General features: G+C 30.0%; 1 protein-coding gene across 4 annotated transcripts in view; it reads left to right on the top strand.

Annotated features, from left to right (window-relative positions):
* Positions 1-26,252, top strand: part of LOC107453651 (dual specificity tyrosine-phosphorylation-regulated kinase 4) — a 102,735-nt gene that overhangs the window by 49,832 nt on the left and 26,651 nt on the right. For 2 of the 4 annotated variants that reach the window (XM_087149764.1, XM_087149763.1), the window contains exons 1-7: positions 3,653-5,153; positions 9,407-9,510; positions 12,337-12,686; positions 17,931-18,100; positions 19,030-19,166; positions 20,714-20,854; positions 24,205-24,343. In XM_087149764.1, the coding sequence (XP_087005890.1) occupies positions 4,923-5,153; positions 9,407-9,510; positions 12,337-12,686; positions 17,931-18,100; positions 19,030-19,166; positions 20,714-20,854; positions 24,205-24,343 (1,272 nt within the window). In that variant the 5' untranslated portion in view covers positions 3,653-4,922. Of the gene's footprint in view, positions 1-3,652; positions 5,154-9,406; positions 9,511-12,336; positions 12,687-17,930; positions 18,101-19,029; positions 19,167-20,713; positions 20,855-24,204; positions 24,344-26,252 lie in introns of those variants that run through there. The other 2 variants (XM_087149765.1, XM_087149766.1) reach the window with 1 other exon arrangement.

Genomic DNA, 26,252 nt, shown 5'->3' with positions numbered 1-26,252 from the left:
ATTGGGTTCAAAATTACCAAGACCACGGATTTAAACATTAGTAGTCGTAAACCCAATATTAGGTCGGCAGTTCAACGACGGTTATAAAAAAATATAAAATACATTTTACAACTTTTTAATAAAATAAAGGACTTATATGAGTTGTGCTTATGAATGCTGAAAATTTTAATTGTGAACATAGGAAAAACTATAAACTGTTTGCAATTTCAAAATTAATATTGAAATGTATATATATATATTTCATTTTATAACCGTCGTTGAACAGCCGATCCAATTTTTTGGGTTTACGACTACTAATGATCAACTCTGTTGCCTTGAAATTTTGAACACAATTCAGAAGACAAGGGAACTTTGGACCAAGTATTGGGAGAAATCTGCCTTCATGGAGGACTTTTTTCTGGAACTGAGCCGCATATGCTTTACCTGGAGAGGAAAACTATGAAAATCTCCCACACGGTTAGCCGGACCCAGGGGGACTCTAACCCATGATCTGTCTATCACCGAGAATACTTTGTGTCTGCACTGTGGTCGGTGCGAGCCAGGTGCGGAATTCGCATTGATCTGGTATCGCTGGGATTCGATCCCGGTTCACCTCATTAGGAAGTGAATGTTCTATCCCCTGAGCCACCACGGCTCAAATTAGTTATACATTGGAAAAAATTTGAGATATACTTTAAAATACCGATATAGTTTTTCATAATACAGTATATTCTCGATATTTCAAAATTTAAGGGACGCTAAAAAAATTTCGAGATAGCGAGTTCTCGAGATAACAAGTTCTGAACTAAATATGTTCAAAAAAGTAGAAAAATATGTTCTAAATTATTTCTCTAAAAAGGAGAGTCATGAAACATAAGAATAACTACCAATAAATATGTTTGTATTGATAGTTGACTATAAGTCGAAATACAACAATTATAATTTTATTTTTTAAAAGTAAGACGAAAATAATGACGCATTAAATAGAAAAGAATTGGTTTACTATGAACTTACATTGTGATTTTTCCGAAAAAATTCATTTTCTATTTCGAAAAATAATTCGACATAACAATGTTTTGAGAAGAAACCCTTCGACATAGGAATTTAAGTTAACATTAGGTGGATATGTAATACGTACTAAGGGGAAAAACACTTTTTGACGTAACAAGGTTTTCGAGAGTATACTGTATATCACGATATTAAAGTTCCTACTTATCGGTTATAGGAAGGAACCGATGTTCGTGTTGTTATCGTACATGTTGGAAAAACAATCACCAACGCATAATGAAAGTCCCTTTTTTTTCTTCTTGAAGTTAAAATATTTGGACTTAATCATCTTTTTCGTCGCTCTATAGTTCTTTTTTCTTCTTTTCCCTTAAATGAATCATAAATTAATCCATGAATTGTCATCACTTTTATCGTGTGAAAGGGATTATAATTTGATATTCACATTTAAGTGAAGAGAACGGAAGATAGCCAATGCCGTGTCACGCTAACGACCTTAAAACTTGTGGACCGTATTTCCACTGATGCGCGGATATCCGTCGCACGCAAATCACCACGATTTGGCGAGTTTTCACTTGGTTTGGCTTTATTCTAAAATTTGAACCAGTGGAATGGAAACAGGGATCAAAAATTGTTTGAAACAAAACAAAAATAAAACAAAAGGATTAAATCTAGGAACACAAAATTTAAATTTAACTATATAGTATAGTTAAATTTAATTTTTTTTGTACTTAAATTTTATCTTCTTGTTTCATTTTTTACAATAAGTTTATTCATTATTAAAAATACCATAAGTTAACTCATTAATTTGGCTATTATTTTATAGTGAGGTCTAAGCTCATCCAAAATTATCCTAGAGGAAAAAAAAGCAGAATTTCCGTTATGATATTGTTCTAGTTACTTCTTTTCAAGAAAATTTATTCATTTATAAAGATTAGATATAATTTAGGCAGAGAGTCGATATTAGAATATAATTTTAATGAACTAACGGGTCAAACGAAAATTAAGTTATTTTGCCTTATGATGCGATATTGAATATACGGCATTAACATTAAGCGTTTGTTACTTTCTTTTCTTAATAAAAGAATAAAGCAATGAAATGTCTCTGAATTATTGATTAGTAATTTAAACATTTTCTGTTTCTTACATTTGTGATGTATTACAATTATTTTTATTCTTTCTAAGTGTTTATTTTGTCTTTATTTTAACATTAAAACGCGTCTCTTTTTATAAACGTTTTTGTCTCTATTCATATAATATTCATTAATAACTTTAAATATAACGTTATTAAATGAATATTCTCTCATTACAAGAAAATAAAATAGTTTCAATGAAAAGTGTTTCTAGATTTGTTTTTTTTCATGAGACCATTTTCGAGAGTTTCTAAAATCGAAAAATTTATTAAAATATGTAAAATTAATCTATAAATAAAATAATTAGAAATGATAAATAAAAAATAATAGATATAATAAAATAAAATAATAAAAGTGTAATAAATAAATAAATTAAAAATCAATTAAATTGAAAAATCGAATTAGTTTGAGCTAAAATTTCTAAAATTGAAACACATAAAAATATTAATTTTTATTTTATACATAGAATATATTAAATTAAAAGTCTTGAAACAATCGTATCATAAGACACATTTTATTCAAAAATGACATTTTTATTGCATCAAACTGTTCCCTAGTTTTGTTTTCAGATGGATACTTCACGAATTTCCCAAATTTCAACATAACAGCACAATACACAGAAAGTTCGAATAACCTACATCGTAATGGTGTGGTTTTTCATCGAAAACACTCTCTTTGAGTCATTTAAAAATTGTTATTTCCCCCCAACTTCTTTAATTAATGAAATTCAAATGACTGCATCAAGTATCATTTTCTCTTAATCACTTCATAACCACTTCATGTGCGAAATCAAGAGTTTTCTGCCGTTTCCTTAAGTAGTTGTGTGCATTAATGGTCTCCGTGCAGCATAAATTCAAAAGCATGCTATCTATCAACTAATTTGTTGATTGTCTTTGCTTGATTCTTTGCTTTTAAAGTGAGTGATAATTGATTATATCAACTAATGTATTGAATTTTGGAATATTGTAACTCGGTTTTTTCGAAAGGGAGAAATAAATAAATAACATCGTGTAAAATTACTCATGTAGAAGCATTGCTGTTCGCACAAAGCTCGTATTTTCACTTAGATAGTATACGCAAGTAGTATACAGTAAGAGTAATAATAGTATCTAGGTAGTTTTCAGATTACTAAGGGTAGTTTGGGAAAAAGATATTTTTTGGTACGTCAACAAATCGCCAATGTTTATCTGTTAATCACAGATAAACATTGATATCTGTGATTAGCAGATAAACATTAAGTTATGTGTTAACTAACTAATTAATCGGTTAACTACATAATCTGTTCAATAACTGATTTCTACACTTTAGTTGTAACATATTTATTATTTAATTTAATATTTTATTTTAAAAAAAAGAACTCTTTATTTAAATGCTTCCGTGAATGCAGACAAGAAAATAAAAATAAATAAAGGATTTTTGATACGCTCCTATCTTTTGGCGTGAGAGAATAAAAAAGGGATTCACTTTCATATTTAAAAGAAAATCATGGCAACCCTTCAAAAGCTCATTTTTAATTCCTCAAAGCTTTTCAGACAGGGCTCTATAGTGGTTTCTCCCTCAAATCGCACGCGATCCTTTTTATTATATCATTTTTATGCTTTTCAACACAACTTCATGATTTCCTAGTTTCTATCATATGTATGTTTTTATCGCGCTATGTCCGCCAACGTGGAAGCTGTCAAAAGATCGCCCGCATGTTTTGTCATTATCTATCAAAAACATTGGAGATTTCTGAACTGATTTCAGCCTGATGTGTCCTGCATTAACAAAGGCTGGCGTGTTTTTGTAGAGAAGAGACGAGATAGGAATTAGTGCCATATGCATAAGTGCAGATGCTTGGCGATTTCACGTTGGATATCTTTCATTATAAAGATCAATGGTCTAAAAATAAGTGACAGCTGCTGTATTATAAGCTGTTAATATCTCAAAGAGCTATGATGTATTGGTTTTACAGCTTTTATATTTTTTTAAGAGAACGACGATCTTAGAAAGATTTTTTTGTGCAATCCTCTTGCTGCTGCAGCATGGTGATTATTTATTAGAAAATGCAATGATTTAGGAATATCTAGGATTGATTTAGGACTTGTGATGGATATAATGATTTAGAATTTTTCTACATAGGAATCATATTGAAAATTTTCTGGAATTGAATAAATACAATGGATTAACAGCACATCGTCTATGATCTGTTAATTACTATGCTTCGATTGTGCAACTTTAGAATTGAGGTTGTTGATGCAGAAATCACAGATCTGGGAGTTTGAAGGGATATAATGAGCTAACAGCACATCTCTTGTAATTGAATCTATGAAGTTTTTGATAATTAACAAATCACTTGGCGTTATTTATTGGAAAATTTAAGAGAAATTTGAGAACGTACTTTTGCGTGGATCTATAGTGGCTGCTTTAATGGACACGTAATAGTTTGTAATAATGTCATGATGACATAATTAAAGGAGAATCTACGCAGCAAATCAAATTTGCCATCAGTCATTAAAGAGACGGACATATAGATTATGAATGAAGAATTAAATTCAGATATATTTCTAAATAATATAATTGGCACGAAATGCGACAATAGTAATCAAGACAAAATTGAAAAAAAATTATCTACAAAAAACTACGAGTAATACGATGGCTTAAGTATCTAATTTTTAAAAATTTTTTTTAGACTTCTTATGTCAATCAGTCGCTAGTGGATAATGCTGCTTTTCCTGATATTACCTCTAGTTAATTACATTTGGAATTTTAAAAAGCCGTTGCTCGTGGCAGGTGACGATAATATCGCGAAATCGATAAATCGCGATGTGGTTCTCAGTCACTGCTTATCCCACTAACACCCTGCACCCGACATTGCAAATCTTGCACGTTTCATCCGATTTGTGTGTACCGCCTTTTCTGGATGGTCGCAGGTGTCGCCTCCTCGGATGCAGTTGCGGTGGAAGACACTTTATCGTCAACCCTTACAACCAAGAGCCAATTAAGACTAAGGATGAAAAAAGAAAATCATGTGGGAAAAGGCAACACAAGCCATCGGTAACAAAAGATATTTTCTGATGATTTATTTTTAGTATATTTAAATTACTCTCATTATATATTTATGAAATTTAGTTTACTTTTTAAGTAGTAGTAAATATGCGTTTCTCTTCATATACTTAAGATGCGATTTAAATAATTTGTATTTTTTATGTTTACTTGGTAAGCAACAATTGCAGAGTATTTTTTTGTTGTTGTACTAAGGGGCCAGGCTCCCTGTTCACTCACGCTCACCAACCCCTATGATTGATTCGCAATAATTGCTGTTTCTTGGCAGTTGAAATTATTCAATTAAAAATATAGGTACTAAAAATAATACTTGTGCCTGGATGCCCTTATGATTTTATTAACTAAAAAATGTTCTTGAATATACACAGAATATGACTCATTTTAATTCATATAAATACTGACTTTCTCTGAATAGACGTACTTTTCTCCCCATAGATTTCGATTTTTTTTTTCAAAATTCGTTTTCATTTAAAAATCTTTTTTTTAAAACTTTTATTTATCTTTTTAGTATTTAATATAAGTATGATTGAAAGTTTTACTTGAAAAAAAAGAAACAATCAATTTCTTTAATGCTGTACTCTAAAGTTCGGTTGAATAGTTCTCGAGAAATAGAAAAATATTGAAAATGCAACTTTTACAGTGTTTTTAATACCTCAGGAATGATTTCGAATTCTTCAGTTTTTAAAAACATGAATCTTTTTGGTGCGGGATATTTGCAGCAATATTTCTTTTAATGCATATGCATCGATTTTTTTATAAAAACTTTTATTTTTCATTCTTAATTTCTAAATGAATGAATAACATTCACGTGTTTTATTTAATCGTTTTTTTCCATCTAAATCTGGCTGAAATAAAAATAGGTTGAAATTGCTGATTTCAAAACATGATTTGTATTACTGAAGGGTATTTACATCAATTTTGTTGTAAATATTACTTTTTTTAACTTTTCAGTTTTCATACTTAATTTCTAAATGAAAGTATAATATTAACATATTTCGTTCATTTACTTTTTTTTCCAAATCTGGCTAAAATGAAAATAGTTTAAATGCTCGGATTTCGAAACGTGAACCGTATTGCTGCCGAACATTTTCCATCATCAATATTTCCTTTGATATAACCGTTACAGTGAATGCCCGAAATTAAGAGAATGTCGACTTTCACCAGTGAATGTCCGAAATATTTGTTGTATCCTATTTGATATCAATTGATTCGTTGATATTATTATATTTATTCGATACTTTGATATCGACTGGGAATATATTAAGAGAAGTTTACGGAATACAGGTTAAATGCATATTGGGTAGTGGCACTTGACCTTAAAAAGCATTGATGTTGGACATACCGGGCTACCTAACTAGACCTAGTATATATTTCGGACACTTACCAAAGCGACCGTGTGATTGTTATCATTCCCCGGTGGAAGTCAACAACCACCCATTTCTGTTACTCACAGTAACATAACTATTTCAACATTTTTTAAAGCTTTCACCACAGTAAAAAGCTTTCAGATTTGTTACCCATCCTTAAGCGTTTGCATTCATCTTTAGAGTTGTTTTCAAATAAAGATATGCAAGGCTTTTCGCAAACAAAGGGAAGGTGTTCAAATGTAAAACGTTTTATTTTTTTTCTTCTCTTTCTAAAACCTTTACTTTATTATTTGAATTGATGTATTCCTTTTATTGAAGTTTTCCGCTTTACTGTTTACATTTCAACTTACACTCAGAAGAATTTTTAGAATCAGGATTCCTGACAGATAAATATATTTTTTAAAAGAAAATTTAAGTGAAATTCTGTTTGCAGAGTGTTCTAAAAAAAGGTTTTCGTATTTCGGATAGTTATATTTGCGAGAAAATGCTACTTTTTCTCCGTCCAGAACAGAGTAAATGTCAACTTGATTCAAGCTCATTTGATTTGAAGTATAAAAAACCTTTCAAAGATTTGACTCAACTGCGTGTTTTTGTTAAAATATTGCAGGCAGTTTTCAAAAAATGGTATTAAATTTAATAAATATGGGCAAGGATACTTTTCAAAAAGTGGAAACAATACCTTTAACAGCAACAAGTTTTGAATTCTATTCATATTTATGTCATATGCACTATATATTCCTTACTTATGCAATGCACTTTTCTATTTAAATAAAAATAACACTATGATATATTTTTTTCGTTAAGTTATAAAACATAAGCTTATGTTCAATTATATATGTATCAGGAAAACAATAGGCATTGGGTATATGTTTCACGATGTGGACTGTTCGCTATTTATAAGAAAACAGTATTCCGCTGCAAAAATGTATAAAAAAATGGGTAAAATATAAGTAAGGCTTTGAAATATTTGAGAAGTGATTTAAATGATAGAAAAAATAAATTATGAACTTTTTTTGTACATTTTCAGTTAAAATAATCGTGTATATTTTTCTTACGCTGTATTTAGACATACATTGATACAATAAATTGTATTTTTTTATAAAAATATTTCCAACAGCTAAATATATCTAGTTAATTGCATCTATTTGTCAATAATAAAATTTTATGCAAAAAAAAACTTTTAGTAAATATTTGTTATTTTTAATAATTTATTTAATAATGGTTGAAAATATTTTTAATTGTTAGGTATACATTTTTTACATCTTCTTAAAAAATGTAATTTAATACGGCAAAATACAAAATTAAAGCCGAATCAGTCAAATAGTTGCTGAGAAATAAAATTTTAAAAATAAGATTTTTCTAAAATTTGATTTCTCAGGAACTGTTCGACAGATTTTACTTAAAAGTTATATTTTACTACGCAAAATTATATTTAGGATGCAAAAATTGTATGCCATACAATTCAATTTTTTCCGACTTTTATTAAATAAATTAATAAAAATAATAAATATTTGCTATAAGTTATTTTTGCATGCAATTGTCTTTGGATAAACGAATTTCATAATCATGTGCAAACATTTCGAAATTAGTTTAAATAGTTCTTGAGATATGGCGAAATATGCTAAAAATAAAAATAACATTAAGGGGTTCAAACTTTGGACCGCTCTCCTGACTAAACAATGGGGACGATAACCCTCTATATTTTGGGAGTGAAACATCCGAATCTTTCGGAAAAAAGGTATATATATTCATGTAAAGTACTTTTTTGTGTTTGATTTCATACCTAAAAATATCGCCTGCAATAATTGATTAGCATATTTGAGGTCACCCCCTCGAACCATTAAGATTGAACGAGAAGTCCCGATCATTAGATAAAGAGTAATTCAGGGACTTTAATTTTTTGCTCACTCTACTCAAATTTTACTATTTCAACTTAATTGCTGCCAGAGTTAAAATGCATAAATCTGCATCCAATTGTTCAAAACCTAACATCTCTTTCTGTAGCAACCTTTGCATAGTATCTTTTTTAATGTTTATTTCATTTATTTCATTAAAACTATTTTATTATTTACGAAAGGAACTAAAATTTTTGCCAGTTTGTTCTTTCATGTGAAACAATTTTCATTGTTGGCACTCTGTCTGAATATAGTTACGAATTATGAATATTTATGTAACTAGGAGGCTCCGGGTTTGCCAACCCAAGAAATTGATTCTCATTATTTATTTATTCTTTAAATCCCCTTTAATCCCCTTTTTTTCCGCAAAAACACAAAATATATTAGTTTTAAATTATGCAATGCTATTAGTTTTATGTAAGAACATTATGTTAACATGTTAAACGTAACGAAAACGACAGTTACCTGGTTTCGAAAAATAATCGTCAGAATTTGAAGAAAAAAATTTAACCTTAAGAACACACACGCAACCTTAACAAAAAAAGTGAGTTAATGAATTTAAGAAATATTATTTATTATTTGAATGATATTGACATATTTAAATTCTCTTCACTTTGTAATTTTTTAAAAACAAATATAAAAATGATTAGAATAAAGCGAAGGAATTAGCGTTCGAATCAACTTATCATTTAAGTCATTTTGTTTTATTCGAATTCACGAGTTGTAATGAAATAACACATACTACTAATAAGAATCAATATATTAGAATGACTATCAGTTTATACAAACGAGCTTCAAAATAGACGGAAACAATGTCAAAAGAAAAATTATTTAAATCAAAAGTTTCATCGTATCATTAATAAATTTTGGTTACTCCAACTTGCATTTTTAACATTGTAACACGCAAATATAAAGTTCATTTTTGCTTTTGTTAGCTGTTTAAAAGTTCTTTTTATCTACAATTTGTGATCCTTTATTCTAGAGCCCTGGTATCCACCGTGATCCTATTGGACGACTTGGATGTGCTTTCAGCAGTCAATTGCATTTAACATCAGCAGGCTCTACATTAGCGTCTCTAAATCACAGGTAATTCATAAAAGAAAGTAAAGGTTGAACAATAATATTTGATCTCTGATTGCAAGGATAAATTCGAAAACATTTTTAGATGTTTCGTAGTAATATCCATATATATATATATATATATATATATATATATATATATATATATATATATATATATATATATATATATATATATATATATATATATTATATATATATATATATATATATATATATATATATATATATATAAGTTCAAAATGAGGAATAAAACAAAGAAAAATTATAGACATATGAAAAATAAAAATAAAAATTTATTTATAAAAATTTTTTTTGAGTGCTCCTCACACTATTGTATTAATATATTTTGCTTTGGCTTTATTGATACAATATCAGAAAGCACTCTGTTTTGCGGATATAATCGTGTGGGCTGAAGAAAAGATTATATCTTTTTTTTTCGGTTTTTTAATTAACATTTCTCCTTCTTTTTTTTCCTTTTTTTTAAATAAAATGCTGTTTGTTATTTTTTCCCCCCTTTTTTTCATATGTCTATAATTTTTCTTTGTTTTATTCTTCATTTTGAACTTATCTAATGATTGCTGTTTACTTGCAGCTTAAGCGGAATAAATGAAACTTATTGTTTTTCTTAACTTTCTTAGTGCTTTCGTGTATTTATATATATATATATATATATATATATATATATATATATATATATATATATATATATATATATATATATATATATATATATATATATATATATATATATATATATATATATATATATATATATATATATATATATATAATGAGAAAAGGAGATAAAAATTATTTTATTTAAGAGAAATCTAAAAGTCGGAAAACAAAATTTATGAAAAGATATAATCTCGTCATCAACTCACACGATTATATCCGCAAAAAGGAGTGCTTTCTAATATTGTAATGATACTGTCAAAGCAAAATATATCAATGCATTACGCATGATATAAAGCGTTAGCCTAAATGACAGTCATGCTAAATAACCCATTCCCACCAATTATTAATGCGGGTTAGCCGATTCTTGTGGTTCTTTCATGAAGCTGCGAAGAAGTGAGTTCGTGCAGGTGGAAAACTATATGGAACTGCGAAGCAGTGATTTAGTGTCAGTGGGTCTGACTGGTCGTCCCAGGCAAGTTCAAAAAAGAATCCTACCTCTCGATTTGCATTTAAATAGTAAGGCAAAGGATTAAAAGCAATATTGCCGAAGGCAGCTTGAACCAATGCAACGGAGCGAAGTGATGAGTTCGTGGGGGGAGGGTAATGTCGAGCCTTGAAGCGGTGAGTTAATGTGGGCGCACCAGCTATTTACCAAGTAATGATGTTTTAACCAAGATAGAAATCTTAAATTAAGTCATGTGTTTTTTATGAGACAAATAGAACTTTTAAAAAGTTCGTGACCATCACGGTGATTAACTTTTTAGATAGTTTTGCTAAATAACAAAGTCTCACGAATTACCACCATTTCTTTGGTGGCAGCGTAGTTGATTTTGGCGCTTGAGCCACTAAACCGCGAAGAGGTGAATTCGTGTAGGGGGACGACAGCGATGAACTTCGAAGCTGTGAGTTTGTTTGAGACAACCGACTGGTTATCGCTGGCAAGTTCAATAAAGATTTCTAGCACTTAAACATTCAGAAGGAAGTGTGGAGCCACGAAAAAGTGAGTTCGTGTAGCTGAAGGACAATGTGAAACCGTGAAGCGGCGAGTTCGTGGAACTGAAGAACAATGTGAAACCATTAAGCGGTGAGTTTGTTTGCTGAAGAACAATGTGAAACCGAGAAGTGGCGAGTTGGTGCAGATGAAGAATAATGTGAAGTGGTGAGTTCGTGGAACTGAAGAACAATGTGAAACCGTTAAGCGGTGAGTTTGTTTGCTGAAGAACAACACGAAACCGTGAACCGGTGAATCTGTGTAGGAAGAGCAGCTGGCTATTTAAAATATATCGATACTCCATGCATATGTTGCATGAAAATTTTTTTTGCAACATTAACTTTCAAATTTTACACAACTTACTTAAAATTTGCACAATTCATTGTTGTAGAATAAATTGTAATCTAAAAAAAATGACAAGTTGTACAGAGTACAAAATTGAAAATGGCATAACTTTTGATGTTCTGTTTGAATTTTAAAGTACTAGGACACAATTTAAATTATTCAAAAGGCTAACCTTAAATAGGCTACTTAATTTGCTTTGACTAAATTTTAAGTTACGAAATCAGTCACAAAAACCAGGAATAGGATTACGTCTGGAAGAAGCGTATTTCTTTAGAGACACAGTTAGAAACTGGAAAAAAAAACCCTGAAAGAATTGCACGAAATGGAAGAAATGGAACGAAATGGGAGAAACTTAAAAAGATCAAAAGCTCCTGTCTGCCAATGAATGTATTATTAAAATGAAAAAACTTAAAAAAAATTTAATTAAATATATTGCCAGAAAATTAAAAGTTTTTCAAGCCTATTCCTTTTTTTTTTTTTTTTTTTTTTTTTAGAAAAAAAGTATTTTACATTTTATTTAATCAGATCAACATTTTAAATTTTATTGTTTAAGAGTTGGTTTGATTATTAATAGTATTTGGTTATAAAAGTTAGTATGATGTTGATAATTGTGAATTCAATTTGTGTTTTTTTGTTGCGTAAATGCTTAGTATGTAATTTTTTTTATTAACTTGTATTAATAAAATTTGAGAGTGATATTCTAACAGTTCTTTTTATATTTATAAAATAAATTTTTTCACACTTCTTATCATTAAATATTGTGAGAGGCTAGAGGTGTTGGAGGAATTTATTCAATCTTCTCAATTTCGTTGCAGGATTCACTTACGAGCGGCCGAGAACTTTGGTTACAATAGACTAGGATCAGATAAATCAACTAGTTTGCCCAGTATCTTGAGTTTGCAACAGCAAAGACATTCTCAGCAAAGGGCGAGGGAGATACAGAGGGAAGTGGACGACCCTTTACCCCTCCTAGATCATCACAGACTTCCACCGCCTATAGACTCCGGTGACAGCAGTGACACAGAAGACGGGAATTCGAGGTTGGACGACGATCCTACCATCTATCCGAAAAGGTGGATCTCACCCCCAGCGTCGTTTGGCGAAAACAGTCATCCTGCGGCAAGATATGATCCTTACGGTCGAAGACTGCCTCTTTTACCAAACGGTGAGTTGTTTTTTTCTTACTGGTAATAATTATTGAACTGGTAATCATTAATCATGGGTAATAATTTAATATCTTCACACGGCAAGCAGATAATTCCTTCATTTATTTCGAATCCTGGTATTACATACAATGTTACAATGGACACAGCGAATTAATTGTAACTGATACAAAATATCTATTACACCTTCTAATCTAGGGATTATTCTGGACTTTTTAGGAAAGGTCTGTTTTTGTAGAATTGTGACGAAGTTACTCATAGTTTTCTGAATATGTGAAAATTGTGTCCTGTTTTGGGAATAAAAATATGAATTTAAGACTCTAACTACTCCATTTTTCAAAAAAAAAGAAGAAGAAAAAAGTGTGAAGGATTTGTTTTAAAGATAAAAAAAAATATATAAAGGGCCCGTTTCCACGATGAGATATTTTGCAAGGAATACGCTTCAAGGATAAATTATTTAATTATTTTTTACGAAAGATCCGTTTTTACAATGAAATATTTCGTGGAGGATGTTTTTTAAAGAAAAACTATTTTGTGGAAGAGCCGTTTTATTAAAAAATATTTTGTGAAGGATCTATTTTAAGGTTGATTTGTAAAGGATCTGTTTTAAAGATTAAAAAAAGTATAAAGAGTCGTTTCTACGATGAGATATTTTGTGAAGAATACGTTTCAAAGATGAATTATTTTACGAAACATCCATTTTTACGATAAAATATTTTGTGGAGGATGCTTTTCAAAGATAAATTGTTTTGTAAAAGTTCTGTTTTTATTAAAAAATATTTTGAGAAGGATCTGTTTTTATGGTCGAATATTTAATGAAGTCTTTTTGCATGATAAAACGTTTTGTGAAAGATCCGTTTTTATGATAAAAAGTTTTATGAAGAGTCCTTTAACGTCCCCGAATTTCCCCTAAAATGACCTCTGTCTCAACCTCATTTTTTTTTAAAATTTACTGCGTTACATTTTTATGTAATTTTAATGCGTAAAGAAATATAAATCTCTGAAATCATTGCTTAGAGAATGAATAAAGTAAATACAGGCTAAATCTTGCTTATATAAACTGAAAAAGTGAAACACTATAAATCTGCGAAAAAATATTTTCAACTTAAAGCTTGGAAAAAAACAAAGAAAAGAAAGAAAGGAAGAAGAAAAAATGAAATGCAATGGCATTTCCAAAAGCATAAGGATGTAAACTAAATAATTCCCCCTCGAAATGTTAAAAAAAAAGAATAAAATTTAATATTTCTAGAAAACTATTCACTATAAAGGTGAAAAGCTTCTGGCAAAAAAGATACAATAAGTGTTTTTTTTTAAAGCATCGAAACTTTCAAAAACATTAAAAGGCAGTACTGTATAAAAAATCAATACTAAAAGGGGATTTTCGAACAAAATTACATTTGAAGCTGCTCTCCATCTTTCAAATTCTAATTCGAAAAGACTAAAAGAACTTTTTCCAAATTATTCTTTTTAGCTAATGTTTCTTGTTGCAGCAGAATTGAAAACAAAAGTTAAGGTTTCTGTATTTAAGAGTGTATCACTTTAAGGTACTAAACGAAAATAAATGACAGCATTAGGGCCACATTTAAGTGTAAAGAATTTAATGTCGTGAAGTAGTTTTAACGCACTTTCATTTTTACAAAAGTTAACGAATGGTTTTATTTTTAACGAGTTTTAGCCACACAAGTTTTTATGTATCGGACTTGGTTAGTTTTTTTTTTCCTATGACGTAGCCGAATCAAACGTTCCCATGCGTCTGTTAGTTTGTTCCATCAGCATAGTTAAAATATTAGTGTATTTATTATTTATTGGCTAACAACAAAACAACTTTCACATTTGGAACAATCGGAAATTTTTTTTAAATGACATTTATATTTAAATAAGAACGATGAGTTTGATTTCAAGATAGGTGTGTTTTTAGAAATGGAAGAAGACATTATTTTGTTAAAAATTTTATTTTTGTAAGTTTGTAAACCTTGCCTAAAGCTATTGTTCTTTACGAAAGTGTTTTTTTTTTTTAATATTTCTATTAATATGACGGCCGTTCATGTCTTAATGATGTTTTTTCCGAAGTTATTTTCATAGATTTTTTACGCACTTAATGAGTTTATTCTCCATATTGCTTTTAAAATTGTTTATTTGCAGTTTTAAAAACATTATTAAAGACATTATTTTGTTAAAAATTTTATTTTTGTAAGTTTGTAAACCTTGCCTAAAGCTATTGTTTTTTACGAAAGTGTTTTTTTTTTAATATTTCGATTAATATGACGGCCATTCATCTCTTTATGATGTTTTTTCCGAGGTTATTTTTATATATTTTTTACGCACTTAATGCGTTTATTCTCCATATTGCTTTCAAAATTGTTTACTTACAGTTTTAAAAACAGATTATTTTATGCAGGGCTGCCAACTTTTTGCGCTTTTGGGATAATTTCTTCGAGTGGTATCTAAGTTTATGCTTTAATGTATGATTCCTTGTTTTGTAAATTTGATTTAAAGTTATTTTCCACACCACTGCACACAAATAATTTGAAAGTTTCATATTGAAACGCCACTTTATTTGAACTCTCTCGGGGTAATGCTATTAAAATGTTGGCGAAATTGCTACCTACAACTCTAGAAGGTACTCTGCAAAAAGCGCAGTATTTGGTAGTCTTGCCTTATAATAAGCATCACGCTATGGCAATCATTATTATGAGTGATATTTCGATATAGCGAGTGCAAAAATGAAAAAAAAGAAGAAGAAAAAGAAACAAATATGCGGAACAAAGTATGAGAGAATCGGCAAATCAGCCAATGGTAAATTGTACGAATCTATGGAGGGTTAATCAGTTAAAGGGTTACTCAGTGAATTGACGTGATTGGGAAGCAGACGAATCAATTTGATTCACCCATCCAATAAAAAATGTTTGAAAATAAACCTTAAATCTATTTTACGACAACCACTATTTCCATTTTACCTGTTCAGACAGACTTTTAGTCTCTTAAGAGAGAAGCTCTTTGAAAAATATTTGGTTCAATTTAATAAATAAATGATAGATGGAGAATTTTGTTCACTATATAAATCTTTAGAAAATACATATAACTTAATATTAGCAGATGCTCCGGAAATATTTTTAGGTGTGACAAACCGGTTAAAAAAGTGTATGTATACAAGGGGAAGGTCCTCACACAATTATGTATTTGCCCTTCAAGAAGAAGAAGATCAAAATACCCATACATGTCACGTATGACGTCGGCTCCAACTGGTCGCTTATAAGCAAAATGGTGAATTAAAGTTGAGCTAAGTTTCCATACATAAATCAGAATGTTAATTAAAGTGAAGTTGATTGAATACAACGTCGTATCGCCAATCGAATTTGTTGAAATATAATTCTTCTTTGTCTACGTCTTTTACTTAACTTAGATTTATTATTTTACCTGTAAATTTCAATGCGCAATTAGTTTGTTTATGTTCTACATGACTTCGAGCTCACCTTTGTGTTAAGTAAGAAATATATAAAGAAAGAATAGAAATTTTTATGAAGGAATCTTTGTGAGAGAATTGATACTTGACAGGCTTGGCTTACTCAAACTAGAATGAAAAGAACAGTTGCAAACGTAAACAAATGCCTCGTTTCAACGACCTATCAGGATCTATATACCTACAGTACGTCATTATGTAGAGTCAGACCAATCACAACTTATCAAATCCATTGGAAGAGACGATTATCGAGATTTCCTGTAGTAGTGATTCAGAAGTATGGTTCTTCACGAAACTTTGTAACTATTCGGGAAAGACAGCTTCCCCCACCCTCTTATACATTTCAGAGTGTTCATGGATCGTATTGGTGTATTGCTTCCATATTATTTAAAATAATTGCACGTGTATGAAAGAAACAATTTAAGACATTTATCGTGTAATTTTACATATAATTTTACAAAATTTCGCTTAAACTCAAGTTTAAAGTATCCATTTTATTGGCAAAGTATTTGAACTATTGTTCAATACTGTTCATGCTTTTGTTATAAAGAAGATCACTTAGCCGGTGGTTGCCCTTAATACTACCATGTGCATTATAAAAATGTGATGTTAAAATTGTAAGAATTAAACGATTATTATTTTTTCGCTTTTCTATATTGGCAATAGAAATAAATAAAAAAAAAGCCCTCCATTTTAAGCTTTTTCTTATAATCTGGTTCACTTAAATTGTAGAAAATTACATTTCCCTAAAAACTTTCTTTATGGTATTATAAAAAGGTTATGATTACAGTTTTTACTCATAAGCATCTACAATTTTTGAGTCTTTGTTATCATTTTGAAGGTGATATAGAAATGTGTTGTATAAACAGATTTCTTTTTATATGCCGCACTCGATATATCGAGATATTACTGTATAAAAAATATTTTACGAAGTTGCGAATATTTTGAGTAAAATTTATGTTTTACAAGGCTAGTTAAAGTTTTGAAATGTGAATGTTACGCACATTATGGTGCTTTACAGCTATTTATATACAGTGACGCGTCCAGGAAAGACCACCTCTATTTACGACCACTTTTGGGAGGCACGGAATTTTTTCCGTAAACTTTGTGTTGTAGAAAATCCTTAGGAGACACCATTAGAAATTCTCCCAGCGTCCGGAAAAACATCTGTATGTCATGCTGAAAAGGTCAAGTAAGGGAATACGAAAAAGTATCAAAACAGAAAAATTCAATGAAACAAATAAGTTGAATAAATTATATGCAAACTTAAACAAAAAAAAAGTGTTTATTAATTTAAAATAGTTTTATCATTCATAATTTGTAAATTTGCTTTTACACATTATTATAACAGTATATAAATGTTATAATAATATGACAGTATTATAACAGTTATAGACGCTAAATTTCATTCATACATCCGTCTATTCGTGACGCCAACTGAAGTGGCATTTCCGCACCAAGAAAACGACACTGACAAAAATAAAATCGTTTGGGAAAAATCATGCACCTTCGAGAACAATTTTGAAGTCAATGGAGGTAACCTCTGAGAATGACCATTTTACTGTGGAACGGATAGTGGTCGCTCCCGAGAAGTTTCGATGTATTAAGAAAATAGTTTGCAATCAGCACGATTGGATAGTAAAAAAGCTTTGGGAAATATTAAAAGACTGTATTATTTTCTAAAAAGTCTCATAAAAATAGTAGGAAGAGCTTTAAATATCGTATTTAATCCACAGACCAACATTTAATAGGCCTTCAATGAATGTTTATTTTTTCCCATTCACAGAAGTTCTAAAATACTATGGATCCAGGTTGAATTCCTTTGAAAGGAATGAACTGCAGAGCGGTGAATTCCCGGAAATTTGGTATCTGGGTCTGGATGCAACCAAAATGGAAGGCGAAGATGGCGGACCCCACAACAATGGTTATGACGATGATAATGGATCCTACGTAAAGGTGAATAGAAAAATTGCTTATTTTTACCAATGAATTGAGTAAGGCCGGGATAGTCAGCTGGTAGGGTACTGGGCCTATGTCCAAGAGGTCCGCGGGTTTGATCCCCCCCCCAAGACTCCCCGTGTCGCAAATGGTGACTGATGCCCATTAAATCTGTCGAGTCGCAAAGTCCTCCATGTTCCCATAACAAATCAATGCCTCTAGGGGTACTGATCCAGGGGTTTCCTTGTCTTCTGGATTGGTTCAAAATTACAAGGAAACGAAGTTGAACATTTGTAGTCGTAAACTCAAAATTGGGTCAGCTGTTCAACGACGGTTATGAAATAAAATGAATTGAGCAAGGAGAATTCGGGTAGGAAAATATTCATCGATTTTAATCATATCTATTTTTAGACTAATGACCATTTTTTATGGACCACTACTTACTTAATTTACGAAAAATCAATCACTGAATAAATTTTTTGAGTGCCAACAGAACTTCACTTTAATGTGGTTGTAATTAATGTTATTCTGCTGAGATTAACATAGAGTCTATTCTAGTTAACAGATATCAACGGAACCTAGTTTATGGGGAAAAAGCGATGTAAAAAACTAGTTCAAATTCCGGTCACGATGTGCGAGAAAAGGAAACTGAAATACGAGTCAAAAAATTTACTCTAGAATACTATGCATCGATTGATGCTATTTTGTCCCTCTTGTGCCTTGCATATGAAAGAAGGGGAATTAAATTAATGTATTTAAACGGCTATCCATTCAAGATAGTGTCAACCGAACTGTTTTTACTCATTTTAATTTTAGCTCGAGTAATTTTCAAAGTTGGGAAGGGCACTGCTCTCAATTAAAATCAAAAAAAATTTTGCTTATCTATGCTACTTAGAAAAAAGTTCTATTATTCTTAATATATATCCCATTTCTTTTACCCTCTGCAGGTACTCCATGATCATTTATCGTATAGGTATGAAATTCTGGAAGTAATAGGTAAAGGATCTTTTGGTCAAGTCATTCGTGCTCTAGATCATAAAACAGATCAACAAGTAGCTTTAAAGATAATTAGGAATAAGAAAAGGTATTCACTCATTTTGCTTTTGATATAGTAATCACATACTCAATTTACTTTCATCAGTAGTTTTTGTTTAAATCTATCCATAAAGTCTCTGCATATTTAATTTAATTTCAGAATACACCCCCTTCATTTTCTATTCATTTTCTACCGATTTTTTTTTATCGCTATGCTTTTCTTGCCAAGTATTCCATTAATTTAAAGTAATATGTTTTTTCCCCAAGCATTCCATAATAATTTAAAGTTCCATTGAATTGCTTCGGAAAATGAACGAAATGAATAATTTTGAAATTAAATTAAAAGTAAGAGCTACTGTTTTGTGTAGAAATATAATAAAGAAAACCGAAGTATTTCACAAAATTTTTTTCTGGTGATCAATCTTTACTGATAGTTTCATTACTTTCTTGGTAAGCTCTTACTTGACGAACGGTTAAGTCGAGTTGAAAATTTTCGAAATTTCCAAAAGAAATGTTATCTTTAGGAAGAGAAAAAAAGATTGAAAGTTTTTCTAACATCTTATCCTGAAATTAATCGAGAAAGTTAATTTAACTTTTCCCGATTCTTAAAGAAAATCTTGACAGTAGCGTGTGGTAACTTTTTTCTAAATTAAAAATTATAAATAAATAAATATATAAAAAGTCACGTTACATTATATTTGTTAACCCTACTAAATACAAAATTAATATAATACTAAATTGAAGACTTTCCGAAACTTTTGAGACTAATATTCGTAATTAATTCGATACAATTTGTTATTTTAATCTATATTTTTAGAGTTCCTTTCTAAAGTAAAGTGCTAAAAGTGTACACATTCTCAAACTAATATTAAAGAGATTAAAACTCAAAAAAGCTTTTCAAATTTATCAAATCACTCATAAAAAAGGCTGGATGAAAGACACTAAAACCGGTTTGATTGCCTAATGGAAATTTAAAGTGTTGTAATAGCCGTTCAACTCTTCTCTTTTTTCTCTGGCACTTAAACGGGTTTTGGTGTATTCCGTCCAGTCTTTTTCAGTGTTTATTTTTTTTTAAATTTTCATTCAAGTTTTTCCTCTCTTCAATTACGGTAGCCATAGCACAGTGAAAAAGTGGAAGAGAAAGAATGAAGAAACAAATTGTTTCTAGCCATTCATATCTTCCAAAATGAATCTGTAAATTAAAGGAAATATGTGCTGAAATTGACTCATTTGATTGAGCAAAAACATTTAAAATATTAACTCGCATTTAAAATTTTAATCCGTATTTACTTGTATATTTCGAATATTGACGTTTTGCGCCATTTTCATAATAGGCGTAGACTGCTTTGACAAAAGTACATCTTCGATGTACTTCACACTAATTCTACGAAGAAACTTCTGTTTCGTCTTTTTCCCGCGAATTTCGGCTCTCAACCAATCACATGCTGCTAGCCACGTGTCACAACTTTCTAAGTCTCGTTTAGATATCTGCTTTCTACCGAATTCTGAACAAATTCTGAATATTTTGTGTCTTATCAAACGTGTGACGTGATTTCATATAATTTTAAAATTCTTTTTTCTTCTTCTTTGTTTCAGGTTTCACCAGCAGGCTCTGGTGGAAGTTAAAATTCTAGAACATTTGTGCAAAAAGGACAGGGATGGGAGTCACCATATGATCAAAATGCTAAATCATTTTTATTTTAGAAATCATCTCTGCATCACATTTGAACTTATGGGGTTAGTATGGATCCATTGAAATGTGTTTGTTCTTCGAAGTTCTGTATTGAGTATGGTTTCAAATTTACCTTTTTTTCTGACTCTATATGGGAGCACCAGAAAGCTCGATTTTTTTGCCGAATCGTTTTGGTAATGATTTTGGCAAAATAGGCAGTAAAGTATAGTTTTATAATACTTGACAAATTCGTTAAATATTGTAAAATTTGGTATTTTTACCATAATTTTGCAATTTTATTGAGCATGGTATAAAAGCCATTTATTCGGTTAAATTTACTCTCAGTTTTGTATTTGTTTACCGTGTAGTAATGAGAACAATAATTTTGAAAACCAGAATTAAACGGTTGCAAGTACAAAAAAATTACCAAATAAATAGCTTAATACTGTATAATTTGATTTTATTAATCAGAACTATGTTTTTTTTTCATGTACGGTACGGTCATGTTTAAGTTAAAATTATGTACGGTAATTTTTCCAGACAAACAACGAACAAAAGTAGTGACTGTTGTAGTTTAGTTACTTGTCGCTCATTAGTATGCACAGTGAGTCAAAAAAAAAAAAAGAAATAACGGATTACCCTGAATAACTTTTGATCCTAATGATCGTATTTTTACGTTCTAGGACTTAATCTTAATGGCTCGTGGAGTTGACTTCAAATATGCTAATTAATAGGTGCAGACGATATTTTAAGTTATGAAATCAGTCACTAAAACGAACATTTCCTGAATGAATATGTCTTTTTTTCGACAGATTCGGATTTCTGAATCCCAAAAAGCCACAATCTGCGAAATAGGGTCCCAATAGTTTGTTTAGGAGAGCACTCCAAAGCTTGAACCTCTTAATGTTAATTTTACTTTTTGCGTATTTCGCTGTATCTCGAGAACTTTTTAAGCGAATTTAAAAAAATTTTCACGCAATTATAAAATTTTTTTATTTAAAGATAATTCCGTGCAAAAAATAACTTTTAATAAATATTTATTATTTTATTTAATAGTGGTTGAACATTTTTTGAGTTGTAAGTTAATAAACTTTCTGCTCCTTTTTAAGGAATATAAATTTGCATGGTAAAATGCAATATTTGAGTAAAATCGGTTGAAAAGTTCCTGGGATATTAAACTTCAAAAGAGTCAGATTTTGCTCAAATTTTGTATTTTGCCATATAAAATTATATTCTATAAAATGATGCAAAAAATTTATACCTTACTATTCAAAATTTTTCGACCATTATTAAATAGAAATAAACAATAAATATTTGCTAAAAACTACTTTTTTAAAGGAATTTATCTTTGGATAAACAAATTTTATAATTAAGAGCAAAAACTCTTCAACTCACTCAAAAATTTCTCGAGATATAATGAAATACGCAAAAAATAAAATTAACAGTACAGGATACTAACTTTAGAGCGCTCTCTTGATCAAACTATTGGGACCCTATTTTCCAGGTTTCGGCAACCCCTTTTATTTTATGGTCAAAAATCTCATTCCGTCAAAAAACGGTATGTTTATTCAGAAAAGGTATGTCATTGTGTCTGATTTTGTAACTTAAATTATTGTTGGCAATTATTAATTAGCATAATTGAAGTTACTCCTTTCAGCCATTAAATTTGAGTCCCAGAACATGAAGATCCGATCATTAAATCAAAAGATATTCAGGGTAGTGCGTTTCTTTTTTTGCACACTGTACATAGGTAATACCTTTTTGATCAGTATAAAGAGGAGGTTTCGTAGCACTGGGAATCAATAATCGTACCAGAAATCAATGCAGAGCATCATTTTTAAAAAGTAAAAAAAAAAAAAACTCTACAATTAATATTCATGCAAGAAATAAATAAAGGAAACAACAATAATTGAACAAAAAAATAAAAAACGAATACTACAACCAATATTTGTGACTCGTAAATTATCAGTAATCAATTAAATTAAAATTAAATGAATATATACATTCATAACTTTTCTGAAACAGCTTTCAACTTGTTTTATGCATTCAGTAGTATCCAAAATAAATATCTAGCGAAAAATAAAGTATCCCCGCCAATGTCAACAAGCATTTTACCACACCATAAATTCGATTTTCCCTTGAAAAGTGAAGAAATCAACACGATAATGAAGTTGGCTTCATTCCCAAATAGGTCTCTTCCACTTTTAAAAGGTTTCTTCTTCCAATTGATTGCTTCTAAAAATAAAGTTACGAAGCTCTTTTTTTTTTTTTTTTTTGGAATTATTTACATTTAGTTCTTAAGCCCTTGACCAATAGGATACATTTTCGAATTAAGCACGTCTATACTTACCACTGTGTTTTTTATCATTTTTACTAAATAACACCGAATATTTTTTTTGTTTTCTGTTGCATGAGATTTTTAGAGATCTTAGATACTTTTGTATCCGCTCATTTCTTATGTACAATTAATTTCTCTCTCTAAGTGACAGTTTTTTTTATTGATATTTTTGGTCCATTTTTTGTCTAAATGAACCAGCTTAAAAATGTTATATGTAACAGAGGATAGCATAAGTGATACGAGAAGCTTACAGTGGAAATAGGGCACATCACCAGGAATAAAATGGTATAAGAACTCAGGCCACGATATGTCGTTTCACGCTGCTAGGGGAGCTTCCTCTATTATGAACTGTTTTATTGTGCGTTTCTGAACAGGTCATAATAGAAAAAAAACGCACCTAGTCGCATACGTCGACATTTCCGAGCACGGCTTCCTATGCAGTTTTAATCCTGGTGATGTATCCTAACTTCCCTAGAATTTTACAACACTTATGCGATCCCCTGTTATATATAACGTTTTTTAACTTGTACATTTCGGCAAAAAATGCTCTACAAATGTCATTAAAAAAGTCTATAGCTTTTGGAGCAAAACCTATTTCAGATTTGAAATCCTAACACCCAAATTAGGCAAGATCTAATATTTTTATAAATGCAATGAAAAAAAAATTTGTTCCCCTGTGTAATTATTCAATTGTAGAATTTTGTATACTTTTAACCATTTAAATGCATGGTATAATTCCAAATGCATAATTTTCCATTGTAAAAATACAACATAAAACTTTTACCGCTGATATGGAACAGAGTATTTTACAACAGTTAATATATTAAAGGCTCTGTTATAGTCTGTAACAAATGTAAAAGATAGAACGTCAATTTAATGTAACATTTTATTTCTTACCACGGAAAGTTATAACGGTTAAGCACGAAAAAACATCACTACACAAAATACCAGCGATATTAAAAAACAATTTCTTAACTAACTCATGAAATGAAGAAAAAGTTATACTTAGTTTGTTTTTAGCATTCAATTATATCATTTCAAGTTTTATAACTAATTCTATTTTTCTTTAAATTTCAGATTGAATCTTTATGAATTAATTAAAAAGAATAACTACAGAGGCATAAGCGCCACCATGATACGTAGGTTTGCTTTTGCTCTAGTTCAGTGTTTAAGACTCTTACACAAAGAACACATCATACATTGTGATCTCAAACCAGTAAGCAGTTTTTTTAAATTAAATATTCATCTTTTGTACAGAATCGAATATCATAATGTATCGTAAATTATTCCGAATGAGTTATTATAGTTATACTAGTGGGCTATGCCCCCTGCTCGCTAACGCTCGCCAACCCCCGAAAATTGCTACGCAATCTTATATGGTTTGCTTCGCAAACCAAGCTCGCTTCGCTCGCTAGTAACTTAGGTACATTGCAAATGCACAAAACTCTAAGAATTCAAAACAATCATTCAAATCCATATAACAACTTTTTTTTTTAAAAAAAAAATTACATCTTTTTAGTAAATACTAAGTCATTAAAATAAATTTGAATTCAAATAAATGACATGTAATTCGTTAAACCTATTAGAAATGTGCTATAGTATAAATTCTTAAGATAAAATTTCTAAAACTGATATCTCTTTAAAAAGGTTAAAATTTTGGCTATAATTAAGTCTATTAAAAATTTAAATAAGAGAAATTGCAATGGAAAAGCCCTGCATAAACAAAACATTGAATTTCGGAAGAAATCTCGTTTGGTGAGAATGCTCTCTCTTGTCAAAAAATACAAAATAAACTGACCTCAAATAAAACTCTAAGGACTTCGAATCAAATAATTAAGGAAACTACTATCACGTTTAATATAAAAGGAAGATTTATTAACTAAACAATAAAATTACAGCATCGCAGTTCCAAAAAACAAATCTCACACTCACTCAAAAAAAACAATTTACCTTCTAATTAGTCACCATAGCAACCACAAAACTCTTCTCGTTACCATCTATAAACTGATATATAATAAATAAATTATTTAACAAAAAATACGATGCGCATAAGCACATAATATTTTACACTCTGGTTATTTCAGTTTCCGTTTTTAGATGCGCTATATGTTGAGCCACCCAATCTAAATTTGGCATGTGACATATTTAGCTGCAATTATTGGTTGATTTTCTAGCGTTGCCATTCGGAGAGTTGTAATGAGGCTTTTTTTTATCGCCGTGTAAGAGAAATATATATATAGATTATAGTTATATGATAGTGTCGCAGTTTTCTATTGTTGTCGTGGCATTTTTATTGGTCGGAAAATCACGTGATATGATCCAGTTTTCCCACATTAGTTTTCATATTGTTTTGGTTGTCCTCAGCGTAAAATTGACACAAGTCATGAAGATATTGTTTTCCTATAAATATTTTTACGTCCCTAATTTTAAGGTACTTGTACTGTTAATATTACGGTTTTGGATTTGTTTTTTTTTTCCAAATTAAGACTTTAAGTGGATTGTTTTTTTTTTATTATTCTTACTAGAATAACGTAATTCTACGTTACATTTTGTGATAAAGTTATTTAAATCGGCGTCAGATCTTATTAACAGTTTTACAATAATTATTTTTGGTGTAAATTACATTAATATACTATTATGAATGACGGTTAAAGAGATTATACCTAAATGATTTAAAACTTAACTTTCAGCTTCATGCACAAAGTGATGAAAGCAAAAATTGTTTTTAAAATATACATCCGCTCGTTTGCTAAGCAAAAATATTAAATTACTGTTGTGAAATCATCAAATTCGCTTAAACAATCTATCTATCTATCTATATTATATAAAACGCTAATACGTACGTATGTATGTATCAATAAAACCGATGATATTTCTTTTCTCGCGCTGGCAACAGTTTTCATTTTTAATTGATTGGATTCGGCGCGCAAGAGCACGTAGTGAGCAACCAGATAACAATAACCAGAGTGAGCATTATCAGGTTGTTCAATTCAGATTCATGCGCTAAAAGCATGACAATATTTAATTTAAACTCAATTGGGTATAATATGAAAAAAACACAACTACTTCGATTTAGTAGGAACAACATATGACGCAATGCTAAAAGAATGGAATTTAGTTGTTGT

This window comes from Parasteatoda tepidariorum, chromosome 8 (genome assembly GCF_982258835.1).
Source record: "Parasteatoda tepidariorum strain Cologne lab strain chromosome 8, Ptep-v5.0, whole genome shotgun sequence".
NCBI classification, from domain to species: Eukaryota; Metazoa; Arthropoda; class Arachnida; order Araneae; family Theridiidae; genus Parasteatoda; species Parasteatoda tepidariorum.
Note: the sequence above shows the minus strand (reverse complement) of the source record. Positions and strands in the feature narration are given on the sequence as shown.